The 18245-nt window shown below is 35.3% G+C and overlaps 1 protein-coding gene across 2 annotated transcripts in view; it reads right to left on the bottom strand.

Annotated features, from left to right (window-relative positions):
- MAP3K1 (mitogen-activated protein kinase kinase kinase 1) overlaps nt 1-18245 on the bottom strand; it is a 70665-nt gene that overhangs the window by 28369 nt on the left and 24051 nt on the right. For both annotated transcript variants that reach the window (XM_036762374.1, XM_036762381.1), the window contains exon 2: nt 1596-1746. In XM_036762374.1, the coding sequence (XP_036618269.1) occupies nt 1596-1746 (151 nt within the window). The remainder of the gene's footprint in view (nt 1-1595; nt 1747-18245) is intronic.

Here is an 18245-nt window from a genome sequence, read left to right as displayed (position 1 = left end):
CTTTCTTGAACTGGACCCGTGATTTCATTAGAAAGGGCTCTGTCTGGGTAAAGAGCCATTTCCCTTACAATACAAATTGGCACCTGATCTTATAGCCAGGCTTGGTAGGCAGAGTGTCCAGGACATGATGCATCCAAGTTTCTAATTCTGAGGTCAGCTCTCTATGGACTATGTTACATTGCCTCACTATCTGAAGGCATCACTGCTCCCTTTTCTAAGTGCTCGGTACAAACTAGCTTTTTAAAAATTATGACTAAGTTGAAATCTCCAAATGATTTTCCTTAAATGAAATAAATTACTCTGCACATTTATTTCAGTAGGGAAAGGGGTAGAGGAGTTGAAAGGGGAGATACTCCTACTTTTTTGACATAGAAGGAAAGAGTCAAGTCTTACAAGGGAAAGAGTTGTAGATTACTGGGGGTGGGGAAGATGGCAGGTGAATTAACAAGGATTTGTTTTAGCATAATCAAGAGAGGCATTAAAAACTAAATTTGTAAGCAATGGTATCCCCTTCAGAATTTGAATATTATGAAATCAATGACTGTCTATTCATCAGGGGCTCCTAACCCTTTAAGGGTCTGTAAACTTGTTTAAAAAATATTTTATACCTATATTTCAATATAATTGGCTTCCTTCATAATACTATGTATTTTATTTTGCACATTTAAAAACATTCCTCTGAGAAGGAGATTGCTAGGCTTCAGAATGCCAAAGAGGACCATGACAATAAAAAGGTTAAGAACCCCTGGCCTGTACCCAGGGATGGGCTTGCCCTGCCTATTACTTAATTTTCAGGGCAAGCATTTACACCTTGGACATTGCAAATGCTACAAATCGGGGCTTGATTTCTCTTGTTGATCGTCGTGCTTCAATAAAGTGAAGGTGAAAATGTTAATGATGCAGATTAAATTTATTGTGCATACTTTTTTTTGGCACTGTTAGTTGTTAAACTTTTACCAGTATGCCACTGCTCACAGTACCCATCTACATTTCTAAAAGGTTAATGAAGTAGTTAACATTTAAATATTATTAAGTTTGAGCATATAACAGAAGATGAATTTCAAAAGTGTCCCCATTGTTTATTTTGAAATTAGAAAAATGGAAATATGAAAAATACATATGAAATTTTGCTTTCCCTTCATTAATAAACTGTATTCACATAACTTTTAAGGAAGCCCAATTATGACTAAGAATAGACTAATTTTACTTCTTTCCCATTCAGTAGGCATTTGTTAAATCACAGCATTAAGTTGTTTCTCAACATGGATATTTCTGGGAATTAAGATTAAAAGTGCTCCCTTATAATCTGGAAAAAAGAAAATACAAAATAATTTCATATATTAAGAAAAGAGAAATGGATTCTAACAAAAATACTTCAAATGATGACATTAGAGGGCAGTGTTGTTTCTAATTTAAAGCCAGAAAGCTATTATTTGATCAACAACCAACAAACTATTCCAGTTAAAATTTCCAAAACAGTTGCTTTGTTTTGTATACAAATTACCACAAATCTAACTGTAATAAAGGGGGGGGGGGAAATGGCCTACAACACTGCTTAATTTTCCAACTGCACACAGATAAGTTTTTCTACTTACCATAGGGCCTCTTCTGCTCCTCCTTTCTAGCCATTCATGTTTCCAGGCTGGCATACATGTGGCCTTGAGTTTTTCCCTGATCATTCGTTCTTCTGGGCGGTCATCCATTTTCTGTAATCCCTTGAGAGTTTCTTTATTCTCCATATCTCGACTAAAATAGAAAAAAATTACACATTTTATTTCTGATACTTTTCAGGCATAAAATGCCTATATCTTGACTACCCAGTTGTTCAGAGCTATGAAGCAGAAAATCTTGAAAACTGTTAGTATTTAAGTAAATTTTATGCTCATGATGGAATGGTAAAGGAGTCCCATTTGTTGAGTGCTTACTACGTGCCAGGAACCATGCTAAGCTCTGGGGTTACAAAGAAAGGCCCAGGAGAGGTAACTGAAGATGAGGCATCAGCAGTGGGAGAAAACAGTGAAGGCCTACTTTATGCTCAAAGTAGGAACATGTGAGCCCAGTCTTGAAAGGAGCCAGAAAAACATTCTAAGCACGAGGAGGCCAGAGCGAAAAATGAGTGAAGATGGATGGTTGTGTACAAAACTAATCTTAGTACATCTACATCTTGCACTATGTATATCAAGTCATTTATAAAGATCATTTAGTCTCTTCTTTTATCAAGAAGTAAGGCCATGATGAACCTGAAGGTTCTTTTTCAGTTCCAAATCTTACTAACCTAGGTAGGAAAACAATCTAAAGCAGACAGTGAAAATGTATAAAAATTTTTAAAAAAAAATGAATTTGTAAAAGAAACTACAAAAAGGTCAAAAGATGAAAATGTCTTTTCTCAAATGAGCTATGACCAAAATGATAATAGCTGACATTTAAATGGCACTTTACATATAATCATCACAGACCAGTGAAATCAGTATCACTGTTCCCTGTTTTACAGAAGAAAAAAATCATCCTAAAGAGATGCTTATTTGTTCATGGTCTTGCAGTTAATTAATCTGTCAGAGGCAAAATCTGAACACAAATATCTCTCTCTACTTATATGTCCAATGCTCACTATGTACTGTTGCTTCAAATCAATTATCTGGTTAAGGGAAGTTAAGTTTTAAGTCAAACAGAAACACAATTCTTTAACTGAGTGTTAAAGAGGCAACATTGTAGAACAGAAAGAACATGAGACTTGGAGTCAGGAGATCTGGACATTTATCTGTTAGGTTACTATGAAACATGTCACAATGTCTCTGGGCCTATCTCCTCCTTTAAAATGGGATAACACACTACTTGCCTCATGGGGTTGTTTGCTGGGGAAATCAGTTTTAAAGCATTGTCTAAGTAGCTGTACAAAGGAAGCAAAGCACTTAAACAATGTTTGCAGTTTTATGATGCTTTATTTCTAGCTGGTCAAATTCAAATGATAAACCACTCACAGCTGTCTATGAGAAGAAAATAAGCCAATTCATCTAGTGAAATATTCTGACCTTATTTCATATTACAATTTTTAAAGCCACATTCTACCTGTCAGCATATTCAACAATTTTCCTATTCTGCTTAGTATTCTTTATAGTTTCTAGAATGTCAAGATAAATAAAATCACCACAGCCTGAAAGAGATTTTTGAGGAAACCTTTTGGTATATTTTGATTACATTTTAAGGTCATATTTAGTTCATAAGATGACAGCATTATGTTACTTGTCCATGTGTATGAGATCAACATAATAAAACTCGAACCATCATTTGTAAAAGTCTTAAATCACTGTAGAAAAAGCAACAGGCCAGTATGAAATAGCAAACTGGCAGTAAAATGAGATACACAAGCAAATATCAGAGCTCACAACTCTCCACAGAAAATGCTGGCTCCCTAAAATTTGAATTAGGCATCCTACACGATTTTCCCAACTGATAACAATCTTCACTGAGAAGTAGGCACAATCTCTTAGGAATGTCTTCTAACCCTAAAGCACTATAATTTAAATCAAGACAATCTACCTTAATAATGCTTTTATGTTTTTTCAATAGTTTAAACAGCACTAAAAAGAAAATGGATAATGATAAATCCTTACGGAAGTATCGTTTCACAGAATTTGTAGAATCAAGTCATAGTACTTTGTATTCTTTGGAATTTCTAGGTGGGCTTTAAATCCTATACATAACATATTTTAGGAGTCTAGACAAGTATTTCCCAATAGTATTTATTTGATAGGCCACGAAAAAGGTTGAATAAGGGATGAGAAAGTTCAATGATGGAGACACTTTTTCTTCTACAGTACTGAATGAAATGTCAAACATGTAGAATATAGGCTTAATTACTTCTCTTGCCTCAAAATTTGTGGCCTTCTTTATTCTCAGAATAGTTTATAATACTGTACCAATATTTGCAAGACCAAACGTGTCACTGATGAATGAAGGTCTATAGCAGAGGTTCTTAACTTGGAGTGCATGGACCCCCAAAGGCTGTGTGGATAAAACTTGGATGAAAAAAAGTTACACTTTTATTTTCACTAAGCTCTAATAGAAATGTACGAATGTAGAGAACAAACCAAACAAGTTTTAACGCATTACAGCTGTTATAAGTATCTTGAAACATCTTTTATTCTTTTTCCTATATCAAAATTACTGGAATTATAGCACATGATACAAGATAGTATATGGTCAGCCTTCCTATTTATAGACTTTATTTCAATATAATTTGTTTCCTTTGTAATCCTATGCATTTTATTTTATGCATTTAAAAATATCCTGAAAAGGGGCCCACAGACTTTACCAGACTGTCAAAGGATCCATGACCCTGATCTAGAGGGTTTGATTAAGGGGCATAGATGTGCAATGAAGTTGTAGTCTCTGTTGGCAAAGGATACACAAATAATTTAAGCACCTGAAGTTGTAGGAAAAAAATCATAGATTCTGGACACTTTCTGGCATGCTAATTCTTCTTAACAGTGGTAGGATAAAAAGAACCCCACTCCAGGAATCAGGAGACCTGGATTCTAGGCCCAACTAATCCAAACTAATCTATTCAATTCAACAAGCATTTACTGAACACTTTCAATGTGCAAGAGACACCAAGAAAAACAATTCCTGTCCTCAAGAAGTTTCTATTTTCTGCAAGGTATGAGTAGGAGGGGTCATAAACACATCAGCGTATATATATTATATGTGTGTGTGTGTGTGTGTGTGTGTGTGTGTGTGTGTGTGTGTGTGTGTATGTATGTATGTATTTATTAGAGAAAGAAAGAACACTAGCAACCAGAAGCTTCAGGAAAGGCTTCTCACAGGAGATAGCACAACTGCTGAGAGCTTGGAGTGAAGCCAACAAAGGTGACCAGATAGTATATGCACATTTTCAGTCGGGGAATAGTCTGTACAAAGGCACAGGGGTTAGAGTATCAAGTGAGGAGAACAGCCAAAGTAGGTTGGCCAGTTGGGCTGAAACCTAATGAATATGTGGAGAATACTGTGCAACAATAAACCTGGAAAGCTGAGGCGCTTGTGATTTATCCTAAATGTAACCAGGACCAATTGAAGGTTCTTGAGCAGAAGACTGATGAGATCCCACAGAAAGATTATCTTTGCAACTGTGGGGAGGACGAATTGCAGAGCAGAAACAGCAGAAGCTATGAGACCAGTGAGGAAGCTGTCACAGTAGAGTGGTGGCTGACAGACGTGAGATGTTGTAGAATAGAAACAACACTTGACAATTTCTGGTATAGGGCCATGGTACACATTGGTGAATCACTAAATTTCTCTGGGTCTCCATTTCTTCATTTAAAGATTTGAAGATTTGACTAAATGCTTTTATATATCCTTTGTACTCAAATTCTATTGTTTATGATAAATATAAACAGATTTTATAGAGAAGCAAGTCTCCAGAATTTTTCTTTATCCCCCATAAAATTCAGATGGCCTTGAGTTCAGGGCTGGCTCTACTACTTCCTCCTTATGTGACTTTGGACAAATCCCTCAAACTTCCTGGGACCTGCCTTAATGAAAAAGTGAAGGGCAGGTGGTGGTTTCCAACTAGATGATTATTAAGGTGCTAGCCACAAATCCTATGAGCTATGAACTATAACCTAAGCACCTACATCTTAGAGAAATACTATTGGAATGAGAAAATATTAATGTGCAAGAAGACTGAGATAAAGAAGTGTAACTTCTATCATGATCTTAATCTAGCCTGGTCACTGCTTCAGAAACTATGGGGGGGTGGGGTGGGGAAGATGATACTTTACATTTACATAGCACTCAACCCAGCAAAACTCTTTCACATAGATTATTTCTTTTTATCCTACAAATTAACTCCACGGTAGGTAGGGTATATATTAATTTTAAAGCATGAGAATTAAATCCTTTAATATCAAAAACTTCAAAGTAACAACAACAAATATTTAATTAAAAAAAACAAAACAAAAAGACTTCACATGTCAAATATTGCCTGTGAAAAGAGACCAGGACCTGAGTCTAAAGACAGGTGGGTTTTAGCTTGTTCCAGCCCTGCAATAAATTATTGCCTTTTGTGAAAGTCATTTAACCAATCTGGGACCTAGTTCCTCACCTGTAAAACTGAAGGGTTGCACTATATGGACTTTAGGTTTCTTGTGAATTTCTATGATTTTTAGTGATGAAAAATGATTAAATTTCTGGAACAAATTTTTAAAATATTTGACATGTTTTGATTTCTTTTTTTGTGACATGTTTTTAGTTGTTCAGTTTCAGTTGTGTCCAACTGTGACCCCATTTGGGGTTTTCTTGGCAAAGATACTGGAGATACTTGCCATTTCCTTCTCTAGCTCATTTGACAGATGAGGAAAGAGAAGCAAACAGGGTTAAGTGAATTTTCTAGGGTCACACAGCTAGTAAGGTGTCTGAGGCCAGATCAGGAAGATTCTGACTGCAGGCCCAGCACTCTATCCACTATGCCACCAAGCTACCCAGAGACACGTTAAAACAGGGAAATGGTTTTGCAAATATATACACAAATTCTACTTTTTTTCATAGTTAACCTTCCCTATTTGCCAGGGAATAAAACATATCTTAATACGCTGAGTGATTATTTCATTTGTCTATAGATGAGACAAAAAGCAAATCATAAAAATAGACACTATTTGGGGTATTTATGAGAAAATGCTATTTCAAAAACTCCTTAATTTGATCTAAGTAGCTTGGGAAAGCTTAATTTAATTTTTTATTTTACAAATTGTTTCTCTTGTTATGATCTTAAAAACTAAGAGCTATAACTGAACTAAATAACTGCAAAGTCCATGGGAGATAAAGCACCTCAAAAAAACACCTAAATAGTCCACATGATTATTTTTCTCTGGTAACAATTTTTTTTTAAAAAGCCAAACAAGGATAGGTGTTTTTAATTTAAGCATGAAATTTTAAAAATCCTATACAATTAAAAAAGCTTGTTTCCAAAAATTAACATTAGAAATTTAATTGTGTTATGCAGCTAATTTAGTCTTCACCTTTGTCCTATTCAGACTGGAAAGAATAGTTTTTTTGCTTTTACCTTTAAATGCTTTTTTGAACTTATAATTAATTAATCTAAAGAAAGAAAACACTGGTAAAATGTCACTACCGTTAAAAACTGAATCAATACTTCTCCAAGGTCTAGTAGACCTAGGTGTTTTTAAGCTATTTCTGTAGTTATTTCCACAATTTCATAAGTAAATGTGTTCTTGAATGGTTCCCCTTTAAGCACTAAAATGTATTACCTAGTACTTGATAATATGGAAGGATGGATGACAGATTCCCCACGTCAACACCAACTACTTTTCCTCAGCAATTAAGGATTTACCTGGACACATAATAGAACTGAGAATGAGAGAGAAACTGATCTGGAGATGATATAATACCTATAGTAACTTATTTATAAAAAATTTCCAGTGCAGAACTATAGTATTTCTAATGCTACAACAGGCTTATCTAATATTATCAAGGAAGAGAAATGTTCTCCTTAATCAAATCTTCTTGATAACAGAGCTACATCAGATGTGAATCACCAATTAAACTACATTGATCTGGATCTGAATCAAGTGACCCTGAATATAGGATATACCACTAAGATAAAATCCCTCTGAAAGGGAAAAATATAGGTATATGCAAAAATAATTATATAAGCAACCTTATTTCCATTTTACTAAATATGACTTATTTATTAGTTTTTATATTCATAAAGCAGGAAAAGGTAAGACTGAATGTTACTTCAGCAGGAAAACAAATGCTTTTACATTAATTTTCATCTAGAATTTTAAACTACAAGAAACTTCGTACCCATAGCTCTCCCAACTAATTTCCCTTGATATGTTACATTTTCTTTTACTTCTAAAATAACTTGATTCTGATAAACTTTTATTCTGAAATAATTCAACATGCATACATTTTTACAAAATGGTTGTAACACAGAACTCATCCGAAGTAACCAAAGGTCAAGAACGTCAAGCTAATCAATGAAAAAAAATGAAGATGGGGCCTAGAATGCCAAATCTCAAATTATACAACAAAGCTGTCATCATAAAAACGATTTTGTACAGAATAAGAAAGCCAGGGTTTAGCTGGTGGAACCACTTATGTACATACACAATATACAGAAACAAGTACAGTAATCTAGAATTGGATAAACCCAAAGATTCTAGCTATTGGGACAAGAATTTACTATTCAACAAAAACTGTTGGGAAAACTGGAAAGTAGTCTGGCAGAAACGTATAGACCAGCATCTCACACTGCATATACCAACATAAGCTCTAAATGGATACACGACTCAAATATAAAAGGTGAAATCATAAGCAAATTAGTTGGAGCAAGGAAGAAATTACTTGTTGGATCTACAGTTGGGGAAAAGTTCATGACCAAATAAGAGAAAGAGAGGTTCACAAGAAATAAAATGGATGATTCTGATTATATAAAATTTAAAAAGTTTTTGCAAAGACCAAACCAGTACAGCTAAAAATCAGAAGAGCAGGAAAATGGTCAAAACAATCTTTGCCATATATTCATCTAATAAAGGACTTATTTCTAAGATATACAGGTAACTGAGTCAAATTTATAAGACTAAGAGCCACATTCTTCAATTGATAACTACTAGTCAAAGGATATGAGGTTTTCAAAAGAAATCCAGGCTATCAAAAGCCATACAAAAAAAGTTTAAATTTTACTAGTAATTAGAAAAACACAAATTTAAACAACTCTGAGCAACCACCTCATACCCATCAGATTGGCTAAGTTCACAAAAAAGAAAATCACAAATGTGCATTTGGAGGGCCTATGTGAAAAATAGGTACTTGAATGTGCTGTTAATGGAACTGTGAACTGCTCTAACCATTCTAGAAAGCAATTTGCAACTATGATCAAAAAACAATTAAATTGTATACACCCAGCAATACTGCTATTAGGTCTATATCCCAAAAAGATCAAACAAAGAGGAAAAGGACCCATATGTTCAAACCTACGCAGCTCTTTTTGAGTTGTGGTATCTCTTCAGTTTCCAATTCTTTGCCAACTCAAATGGTTAAATAACTTCTTCCTGGCATGTAGCCACTATGTGTCACAGAGGTAGGAGTAGAACGCAGATCTTCCTGACTCCTAAGGCCAAGCTTCTATCAAATATATACATTTCATCAAAATATTAGGATTAAATAATAAAAAACAACAGTACAAGAACTATCACAAAACAGCATATGATTAATCACCAAATGAGCAGAATATAAGTACAACATATGAGTTCAGTAATGCCTTCCTAATCCTGATTCCAACTCTTCTGTTTCCTAAACTCCCATGGCTTCCTATTGCCTCTAGAAACAAATTACATAACATTCTGCTAGACATTCAAAGTCCTTAATAACCTAGCCCCTCCTACCTTTCCAGTCTCCTTATACTTGACTCCCAACCACATACTCAGTGACCCTGGCCTCCTGGCTGTTCCACCAACAGGACACTCCATCTCTCAGCTCTGGGCATTCCTCTGGTTGCCCCCATGCCTGGAATGCTCTCCCTCCTCCATTCCCACTACTGACATCCCTGGCTTCCTCTAAGTCCCAACTAAAATCCTACCTTCTACAGGAAGGTTTCTCCAATCCCTCTTAATTTCAGTGCCTTCATTCTGTTAATTCTTTTCCATTTATCCTGTTACATAGCTTGCTTTGTACATATTTGTTTGCATTTTTGGAGGGCCAGAAGCTGCCCAGTTAACTTGGGGCTTATTGGCTAGATTCCTTCCTTCCTTCTTTCCTTCCCAAAGACTAAACCTTAAACCCATTTTCACTCGGAAGCTCATAGATTGGACCACAATAGACCCCTGCCCAAGCTCCACTTAATGGCTATATTTTGGGCCCTCTTGGCTCAGAACAAATATCAAAAGTAACTGTTTCTCTTTTGAACAGCCCAGCGACCCTGGGAGTCTTTTTCCTCCAAGTTTGATATTTTTTTCTTTTTTTCTAATTAAAGGGGCCATCCCTTAACTTGCTTCTTAAAAAAGCCTATTCACTGAATGGGCGTTACCTTACCCAAAGTGGGAACCTGAAAAGGCCTGGGCCATCTGCAGTCCTCCTGATGACTATCTGGCCACTGGACCCAGATGGCTCTGGAGGAGAAAGTGAGGCGGGTGACCTTGCCCAGCCCTCCCTCACTCAAATCAAAGTCAATTCCAAGTCATGTCATCATCTCCCTGATGTCATGGCCCTCTTCGAAAATGAAGGACAAACACAACAATTTGTTTCCATATCATCGGCTACATTAGACTGTAAGCCTCTTGAGGGCAGGGACTGATTTCTGCCTCTTTTTGTATCCCCGAGGTTTAGCACAGTGCCTGGAACAGAGTAGGTGCTGTATAAATGCTAGCTATTATTGCTGTTGTCATTATTTACATTTCACGATAATCTTTTGAGTCACCTAAAAAGACTTAGAATAGAGAATACAGCTGCTAAAGCACTGGTAAAATCCATGTGCTATAAATTTCATTATATCCAATTAGAGAAAAGCACTACGCATTCTTGGTTAATTTTGCATAGTCACTTTTTGTGCATTTTATTATGCAGCATTTCCCTCTTCATTTAAAAAATTATGTACTTAAGAAGGTTTCCACATGCAGAGAAGAACCAAGCACACGGCACCCTACAAAATGGTAGAGATACAAGGTTAATAGGTCATTTTGTCTGGAATGTGGAATGCATATACACCGTCTCAAAAGGTAGATCAGAACCAAACTGTGAAAGATTTTATTTTATCCTAAAAGTATCCTAAAGGTTATTCATTTGGGGACTAATATAATTAGATCTGTGTATTGCACATAGAGATGGACGGGCAGCCCATTGTCACAGACTGACAATGAGCTGCTGGTGGTGGGGTAGCGACTGTGAAATGGAAAAAAAAAAAAAAGAAGCTACATGGCACTTGGGAAATTGTTTGGTTCTTATAATACCAAACTTCACTCTTTAACACCAGTAATCACCTAGCTATATTATATGATTATGAGTCATGGATGACCAGCTCAAATTGAAAACAGAAGGTCACAGCAAGTGAAAGCAAGATGTAGCACATTTCCAATGAAAGAAAGGATAGGCGGGACCAAAAAAGAAAGTAGAACCCGAAAATAAAACTGATTGCTATTTTGAAGATGAGATGGATTTGGAGATAAATATATGATATGCTTATGCGTGGAAAACAGATCCTAAATGTGTCGTTGACTGGATTCTCATGCAATAATGATAGAGCCATAGGTGATATAAAACCAAATTCTGAGGTTAACTTTAGGAAGTGAAGTAAAAATCTTAAAGAAGGAAGCTCTCTAATGAAAACCACTGCAGAATGTGCAGAAAAGAGAAAATGAGGAGCACAACTAATAGGATGGCTACAATACTATAAAGGAAAACAGTTCTGAAGGGCTTACAAAGTCTGATCAGTGCAAAGACCAATCACGAAAGGCATTTTTAGCAGAGAAGAAGAAAAGAATTTAAAAGATACAAAGAAGAGAGAAGGAAGTTGAGAAAGGGGCAAGGATAAGAAGAGAAGTATTATACCATGTTAAATTTATCAAATACTTTAAAAAGTTATACATAATAGATTTGTGTTTTCATATACAATCTTATTTTTCTGTTCTTTGTATACGTGAATGTTCATGTTTGTTGGTGTTTGCCAAGTTCACAATAAAAAAAAAAGAAAATTTAGGGAAAATATTGCACTAGGAATATTCCAAAAAAGTGACTATGCAAAAAGAGAGAAACTATTAGAACTGATGAGTCAAAAAGGATTTAAATGGGAGGAATCAAATTTGACAATGAGTAAGAAAATAAAAGTCCTGGAAGATTATAGCAATTTGGGGGGAGAGGCGAGGGGAAAAGATAAGCAGCCAAGGAAAACAAGGAGTGAAGGTAAGAACAGAAACAGTTTTGAAACAGTCAATACCTGTAGCACTTGTAGACAAAAATAGAAAGAGATAAGCAGACCAAAGATAGAACATTTATGTCAGCAGTTCTATAATGACTTGTTTGTTTCCCAAGACCAAGTAACGAATCTGACACTAATGACACAGAAGATGTGACAGCAGAAGCTTCATTTACTGAGCAGAAAATGAAAAATGGCAACTAGCATGCATTGGATAGTTTTAGGGTTGGAAGGACTGAAAAGTAGAAAGGAGACCAGACCAGTGGTTATGAAATACACCAATGAATAAGTAATTTCAGCAATGGAGGGGAGGGGGTGAAGGTATGGGGAAGTTCTTATTCAATGATGCAAGAATCTAAAGATCTAATGATGGTTACGGAAAGCTAAATATATTACAGAACATATAAAATTTAGGAAACATCCCAAAAATTGAGGGGGGAAGTAACTGGACAAATTGCCTGCCATTAGAAATAAATTTGTTATTAAATTGTATTCAAGAAAAAATTATACCAGGTTGTAGTCATCCAAAAATAATATTCAACATGATTCACATTTAGTATACATTGTAGAGATGTTACATTACAATACTTGAACAGAATAATTTATGGGATGATGCAATTCTCTCAACATTATGAAACTATATTCTTGTATATATCATACATAATGTACATATTAAGGACCTCAGTTTACCAAGAAATACAATTATTAAACAGGATAATAGGCCCTCAAGTGAGGAATATTTTATCATACTGGAGACTCTGCTGGGGAGACTATATTATGAGATCTTCCTAACCTAGAAAAAAAATGTAAAGGCCTTATTTCTTTTTTAAATGTTGATGCTATGATGTCACAGAAAATAGATAATTACTCAGATGAAAACCCAACAGGAAATCCTAAGTATATGATCAGAAATCTACCCTCACAATACACAATCTCCTCCCAATTTGAAGTATTTGGGAAACCAAATTTTAAGAGTATTGTTTAAGCTGTAATCAAAGACAAAAGAACTAGATTATCTCCAAGGAGAAAGATTTTATTTTGGCCAGGACAGAAACTAATAAAATATCTTTATATACCATTCTAGAGTAACTCTTCTCTTTGACAAATTAGCTTCTAGCTCCTAACAAGAATATTTCAACCCCGTAGACACTGCCTGAGCTGCTACTGACTGATAAATGTTCTCTTCATGAATCCTTTTTCATAGTTCCAGGTGGGACAGACTATTTTTGTTGATTTCTACTATTACTAGTTCTGCCCTCAACCTTATATTATCTTTACACACTCTGCATAAGTAAACTCACCCAACTCTTTAATTTAAATGATTCCAGCCCAAATAAATTTTGGTATAATTAACATAATGGAATAGAACTGTGTTATAGGAAACAACAAATACTATGAATACAGAGAAGCATGAAAAGGCTTATATGAACTGATGCAAATTAAAGTGGAAGGGAATAAGCATTTGCATAGTGCTTCCTACATGCTACAGTACTTAAAACACACACACACACACACACACACACACACACACACACACACAAGACCCTGATAACAATCCTGGGAGGTAGGTGCTAATATTATCCCTTTTTTACAGTTGAGCAAACTACCAGACATTGGTTAAGTAAATTGCCCACGGTCACACAGAGAGTAAATGTTAGAGGCCAAATTTGAACTTGGGTCTTCTTGACTCCAGGCCTAGCACTTTATCCACTGAGCCACTCAAATGAATTAAGCAGAGTGTCTTGCTCTGGCTCTCTCTCTAAGACACACACAATATTGACTGAAACGACATAACTGAAAAGAACCATGAAACAACAGAAAAGGAATGCTGCAAAATTACAAAAACTGACTTGGTTCCAAAGAGGAGATATGAGAAAGCACCTTCCCCCACTCCTTTGTAGAGGCAGGAGGTCCACAAGGGTGGAATATTGCATATATTCTCAGTGTTGCTGCATGATGTTTTGCTAATCTATTTCTCCACCACCCCCCCCCCCCGGCCTTTTAAAATTCTTTATTACATGGGATAATTCTCTGGGAAGGGAAAAAGAAGGGACATATATGTGAAGGAAATTTAGGCAATATAAAGCAAAAGGTTTAAAAAATTTATTTTAATAAGTAAGCTATTCTTGACATTCAGGTTTTTTAAAATCCTAAAAAAATTTTGTTTTTTTTAAACTTTACTCTTTCTCACTTCATACAGTTATTATGCCCTGTAATGCTTTCTTTATAAATTTAGCACATCCTATTTATTTCCACTGCCATGACCTTAGGTCAGATAATTGTGAAGCAAGTCTCCTAACCTCTACTTTCAAATTCATTCTGCACATCCCAGATGAATTTTCCTACACTACACAATCATAGCAAGAGCAGTGGGAGGGGAGGGAAGGACCTTGGAGGTAGCCAAGCCTACCAGCAGGGGTGTCAAAACTCACAGCTGGGCTGTGAAACTTCAGTAAGGACTGAAACAGATTAAAATGTAATTTGGAAATGTTTAACACAATAAAGAAAAATATAACATAGATAATGTTAATATTTGGTTTCCTAAGTCAATAAATGGCCTGCAGGAATCATTTTCTATTTGAGTTTGATGCCATTTAGCAGGACCAACCAGTAAAAGCAGTTATTCCCTTCTCTACAACACCCTCAAGAGCTCCATACTCGTTTTGTGGTGGCAAAGAACTGGAAATTGAGGGGATGGCCATCAACTGGGGAATGGTTAAACAAGCTGTGGCTTATGATTGTGATGTGACTGTGCTATAAGAAATGACAAGCAAAATGGTTTTAGAAAAACCTGAAAAGGCATATATGAACTGATGCAAAGTGAAGTGAGCAGATGCAGGAAAACAATCTACATAAGTAACAGCAATATTGTAAGGATCATCAACTATGAAAGACTTAGTTATTCTGATCAAGACAAGGATCCAAGACAATGTCAAAGGACTCATGACGAAAAAGGTTATCCACTTCTAGAGAGAGAACTGATGAACTCTGAGTGCAGGGTGAGGCATACCTTTTTTCACTTTATTTTTTCGTGTGTGTGTGTTGCAACATGGCTAATATGGAATTATATTTTGCATGATTTCATATATATAGCTGATATATTGCTTGCCTTCTCAATGGGTGTGAGAGGGGTGGGAGAAAGGGAGAGAATTTGGAACTCAAAATTTTTAAAAAATGAACGTTAAAAACAAAAATGTAATTGGGAAATGTTTAATGAAAAAATAAAAATATGATTTTAAAAATGTTTCCCAAATGCATCTTTAGATAAGAACACTCTAATATAACTGCTAAAATTCTCCCAAGGTTTATCTATAAAATGAAGCCATAATGTCACAACTCAATTGAGGAAGAATGTAATTTAAAAAACACCCACTAGAGACTCAATAATGCTGTCCTCTGGTTCCAAATCACTGGACTATCTTTTTGGTGAAACTGCTTCATAATGAGGTCCCGTAAGCATTTTACTAATTTAACATCCTAACATAAGATCCAGACTTCAGCTTACACTGAATTCCACCCTCAATGAAACGATGACTTCTATAATACGTTCTAATGTATTTGTTTATTGCAATGAACTTTTCACCATTTGGTAAAGACTCTGAGATATTTCAATTTAACTCTCCACAAGGTAGGATTTATCGGATGGGACAGGAAGAATATCACTTAAAGGAAACACACATTTAGCCGAGCACTGTAAAAATTAGTATCCTTTTCCTTGTTTACCTGTTTGTTTCCAACAATTAAGTTCATACAACAACAAAGGAAGAGGACTAGAACAAAGTCCTGTTTGTTTTCAAAATGTTTCTAGAGTCTTCTTGAGCTATCAAGGACCAAGTGAAGGAATACACAGTTAATACTTTCAGCTCTCCATCATCAGAATGATAGTCCCATGGGATAAAAGAAAACCTGTGGTTTCAATAAATATTTAGAGGAAAGAAAAAATCTCATAAAGCCACCTTTGTCCTCAGCTTCTTCAACTGTAAGATCTAGGGATTGGATTGGATGAAATCAAAGGCCCTTTCTAGCTCTAATTTTGTGCCTTAATTATCAAAATTTAAAATATTTTACTTATGGTAAATATTTCAAACATACTGTCAGAACTGGGTTTTAAATTTTTAAAAATAGTTATTAGTTTTCCAGAAGTGAAGAACTAGCTATAACTTTATAAATATGATCATTAGTATTATAAATTTTTTTCTTTTTCCTTGTAACATATAAGCTGTTATTGAAATATAAATATAAATATAAATGCCAATCTATTGCCCTGAGCAAAACACATATAAAATTTAAAGTATAGAAGACACACAACCTGTGGCATAGTCGTCTCAGCTACAGTTTCAATTTCTGCAAGAAGCCTTTCCTAGTCCTCCTTCATCTTAGTCCCTTTACTCTGTGGATTATTTCCAATTTACCCTGTATATATCCTGTTTGTACCTACTTGGTTTGCAAAGTCTCCCCTTCTTAGATTGTGAGCCTCTTGAGACCAGGAATTGGGTTTTTTTTTTGGTCTCTGTATTTATAACACATCACAGTAGCTAGTACACAGCAGGTCTACTTAATGCTTGCTGACTCACTGAAAGTGCAGAATGTAGAGTCAGTTAAGACCTGGGTTCAAGTGCTGTCTCTGACATGTAGGATCACTGGTTTGGGACCACAAGGGCCCCGAGTGGCTGTTCTAGTGCAACCCTCTCATTTTATACATGAAGAACTGAGGCCAAGGAAGGCAAGAGACTGATTCAGGGTCAAAGAGGTAATATCTGAATCCGGTCTTTCTGGCTCCACTTGCAGCACTCTACTATGCCTTGATGTTTCCAACATAACCATGCTATGTGGCCATATGCAAATCTCCTAACTTCAGTCTTTACTTCCTCATGTGAAAAAGGAGAATACCTGTAAGTACCAATCTCACAGGATTGTTTTAAGAACTAAATGAAATATGTATAAAAAGCACTTTTAAAAATCTTAAAGTATTTTTAAGTGTCTATTGTATGTGTATCTCAGGCAAGATTTTCGGTTGACATCCCACCTCTGACCACTTTTCTTTTTTTTTTTAAATAGATTTGTTTTAATATATTTGTCTTTATATTGACTAGCTATCCCTCTGTGACCCTTCCTGCCCAGAGAGCCATTGCTTATAATAAAGAATTTAAAAAAGAAAAAACATTTAGCAAAACCAATCAATACATCACAAAAATTTGACATTATATGCAATGTTCCACAGCCACAATCGCCCTCTTCTCCCCTCTGCATGAGGGCCATGGTTATTTATTTTCTTGGCTATTTTCTTATTTGCAAAACGGAGATAATATCTTTAGTACTTACTTCACAGGGTGTTGCTAGGATCTAGTAAGATGCATATTAAGTGCTTTGTAAAACTTTGAAACAGTGCATAAAAAGATGCTTTAATTGTTATCATTACTAAAGCATACTTTACCAATAAGCCTTTTTCATGCAATGCTACATACCAAAAAGCATGGAGGGTTTTGGTCAACAATCATGTTGTCTTGAGGAAGGTGCTAGGGGCAGAATAAAGAGGATGGGTAGCCAAGTCATTTCTATTTTCTAAATAAACAACTTAGTTGGAAAAAAAAATCTAAAGAGTTCAAAATAAAATCACTTCCTACAGATTTCTGGACTAAGTATAGATATTTCAATAATTTAGAAGCAGTATAAGTATTTAAGCATGACACTAGCAACTACTACTTCCACCAGCCACAGAAAGACAATGAGGAATTAGGGAAAAAGCCCAGGATTCTAGAGGAAAGAAAAGTAAGTTATAGTCCAGTCTCTGCCTCTAATTAGCCAGTTGGCCTTAGGCAACTCAACATTTCTGGGTCTCTATTTCCTCAGTCCATAAAATAAAGAAGATGGAATAATCTGTGAATTTTCTTATGGCACTAAATTTTTATGTACCTATAATTTTGTCATAGAAACATACATTATTTCTACTAAGTACCTGTATGGAAAATATTTAAATTGTAAGTTTAATAAAATTAAAATTTTTTCTAAATTATGAAATCTATGGAACACCTCACTATTAGATGTGAATACAATTTTGTTTTAAAAATGTGAATGACTTTTAATTTAATTAAATATTTTTCAGGTTCTATACAGTCCAGGTCCTATACAGTTAAGCTTACTATTCAAGCAGTAAGGAAACCCAGTAGGGAAAAGTATTAAGATTTCTACTTTAAGCTCAATTAGAATACTTCACATGCTAACTTAATGAAGTGTTCAAGTATCACAGAAAAGAACATTTATCTTTATGTGATATCCAACGATAAATAATAACCATGAATTTTCTGGTTCTGCAGATTAC

Source organism: Trichosurus vulpecula, chromosome 1 (genome assembly GCF_011100635.1).
Source record: "Trichosurus vulpecula isolate mTriVul1 chromosome 1, mTriVul1.pri, whole genome shotgun sequence".
In the NCBI taxonomy this organism is placed as follows: Eukaryota; Metazoa; Chordata; class Mammalia; order Diprotodontia; family Phalangeridae; genus Trichosurus; species Trichosurus vulpecula.
This window is presented reverse-complemented; position numbering and strand designations above follow the sequence as displayed.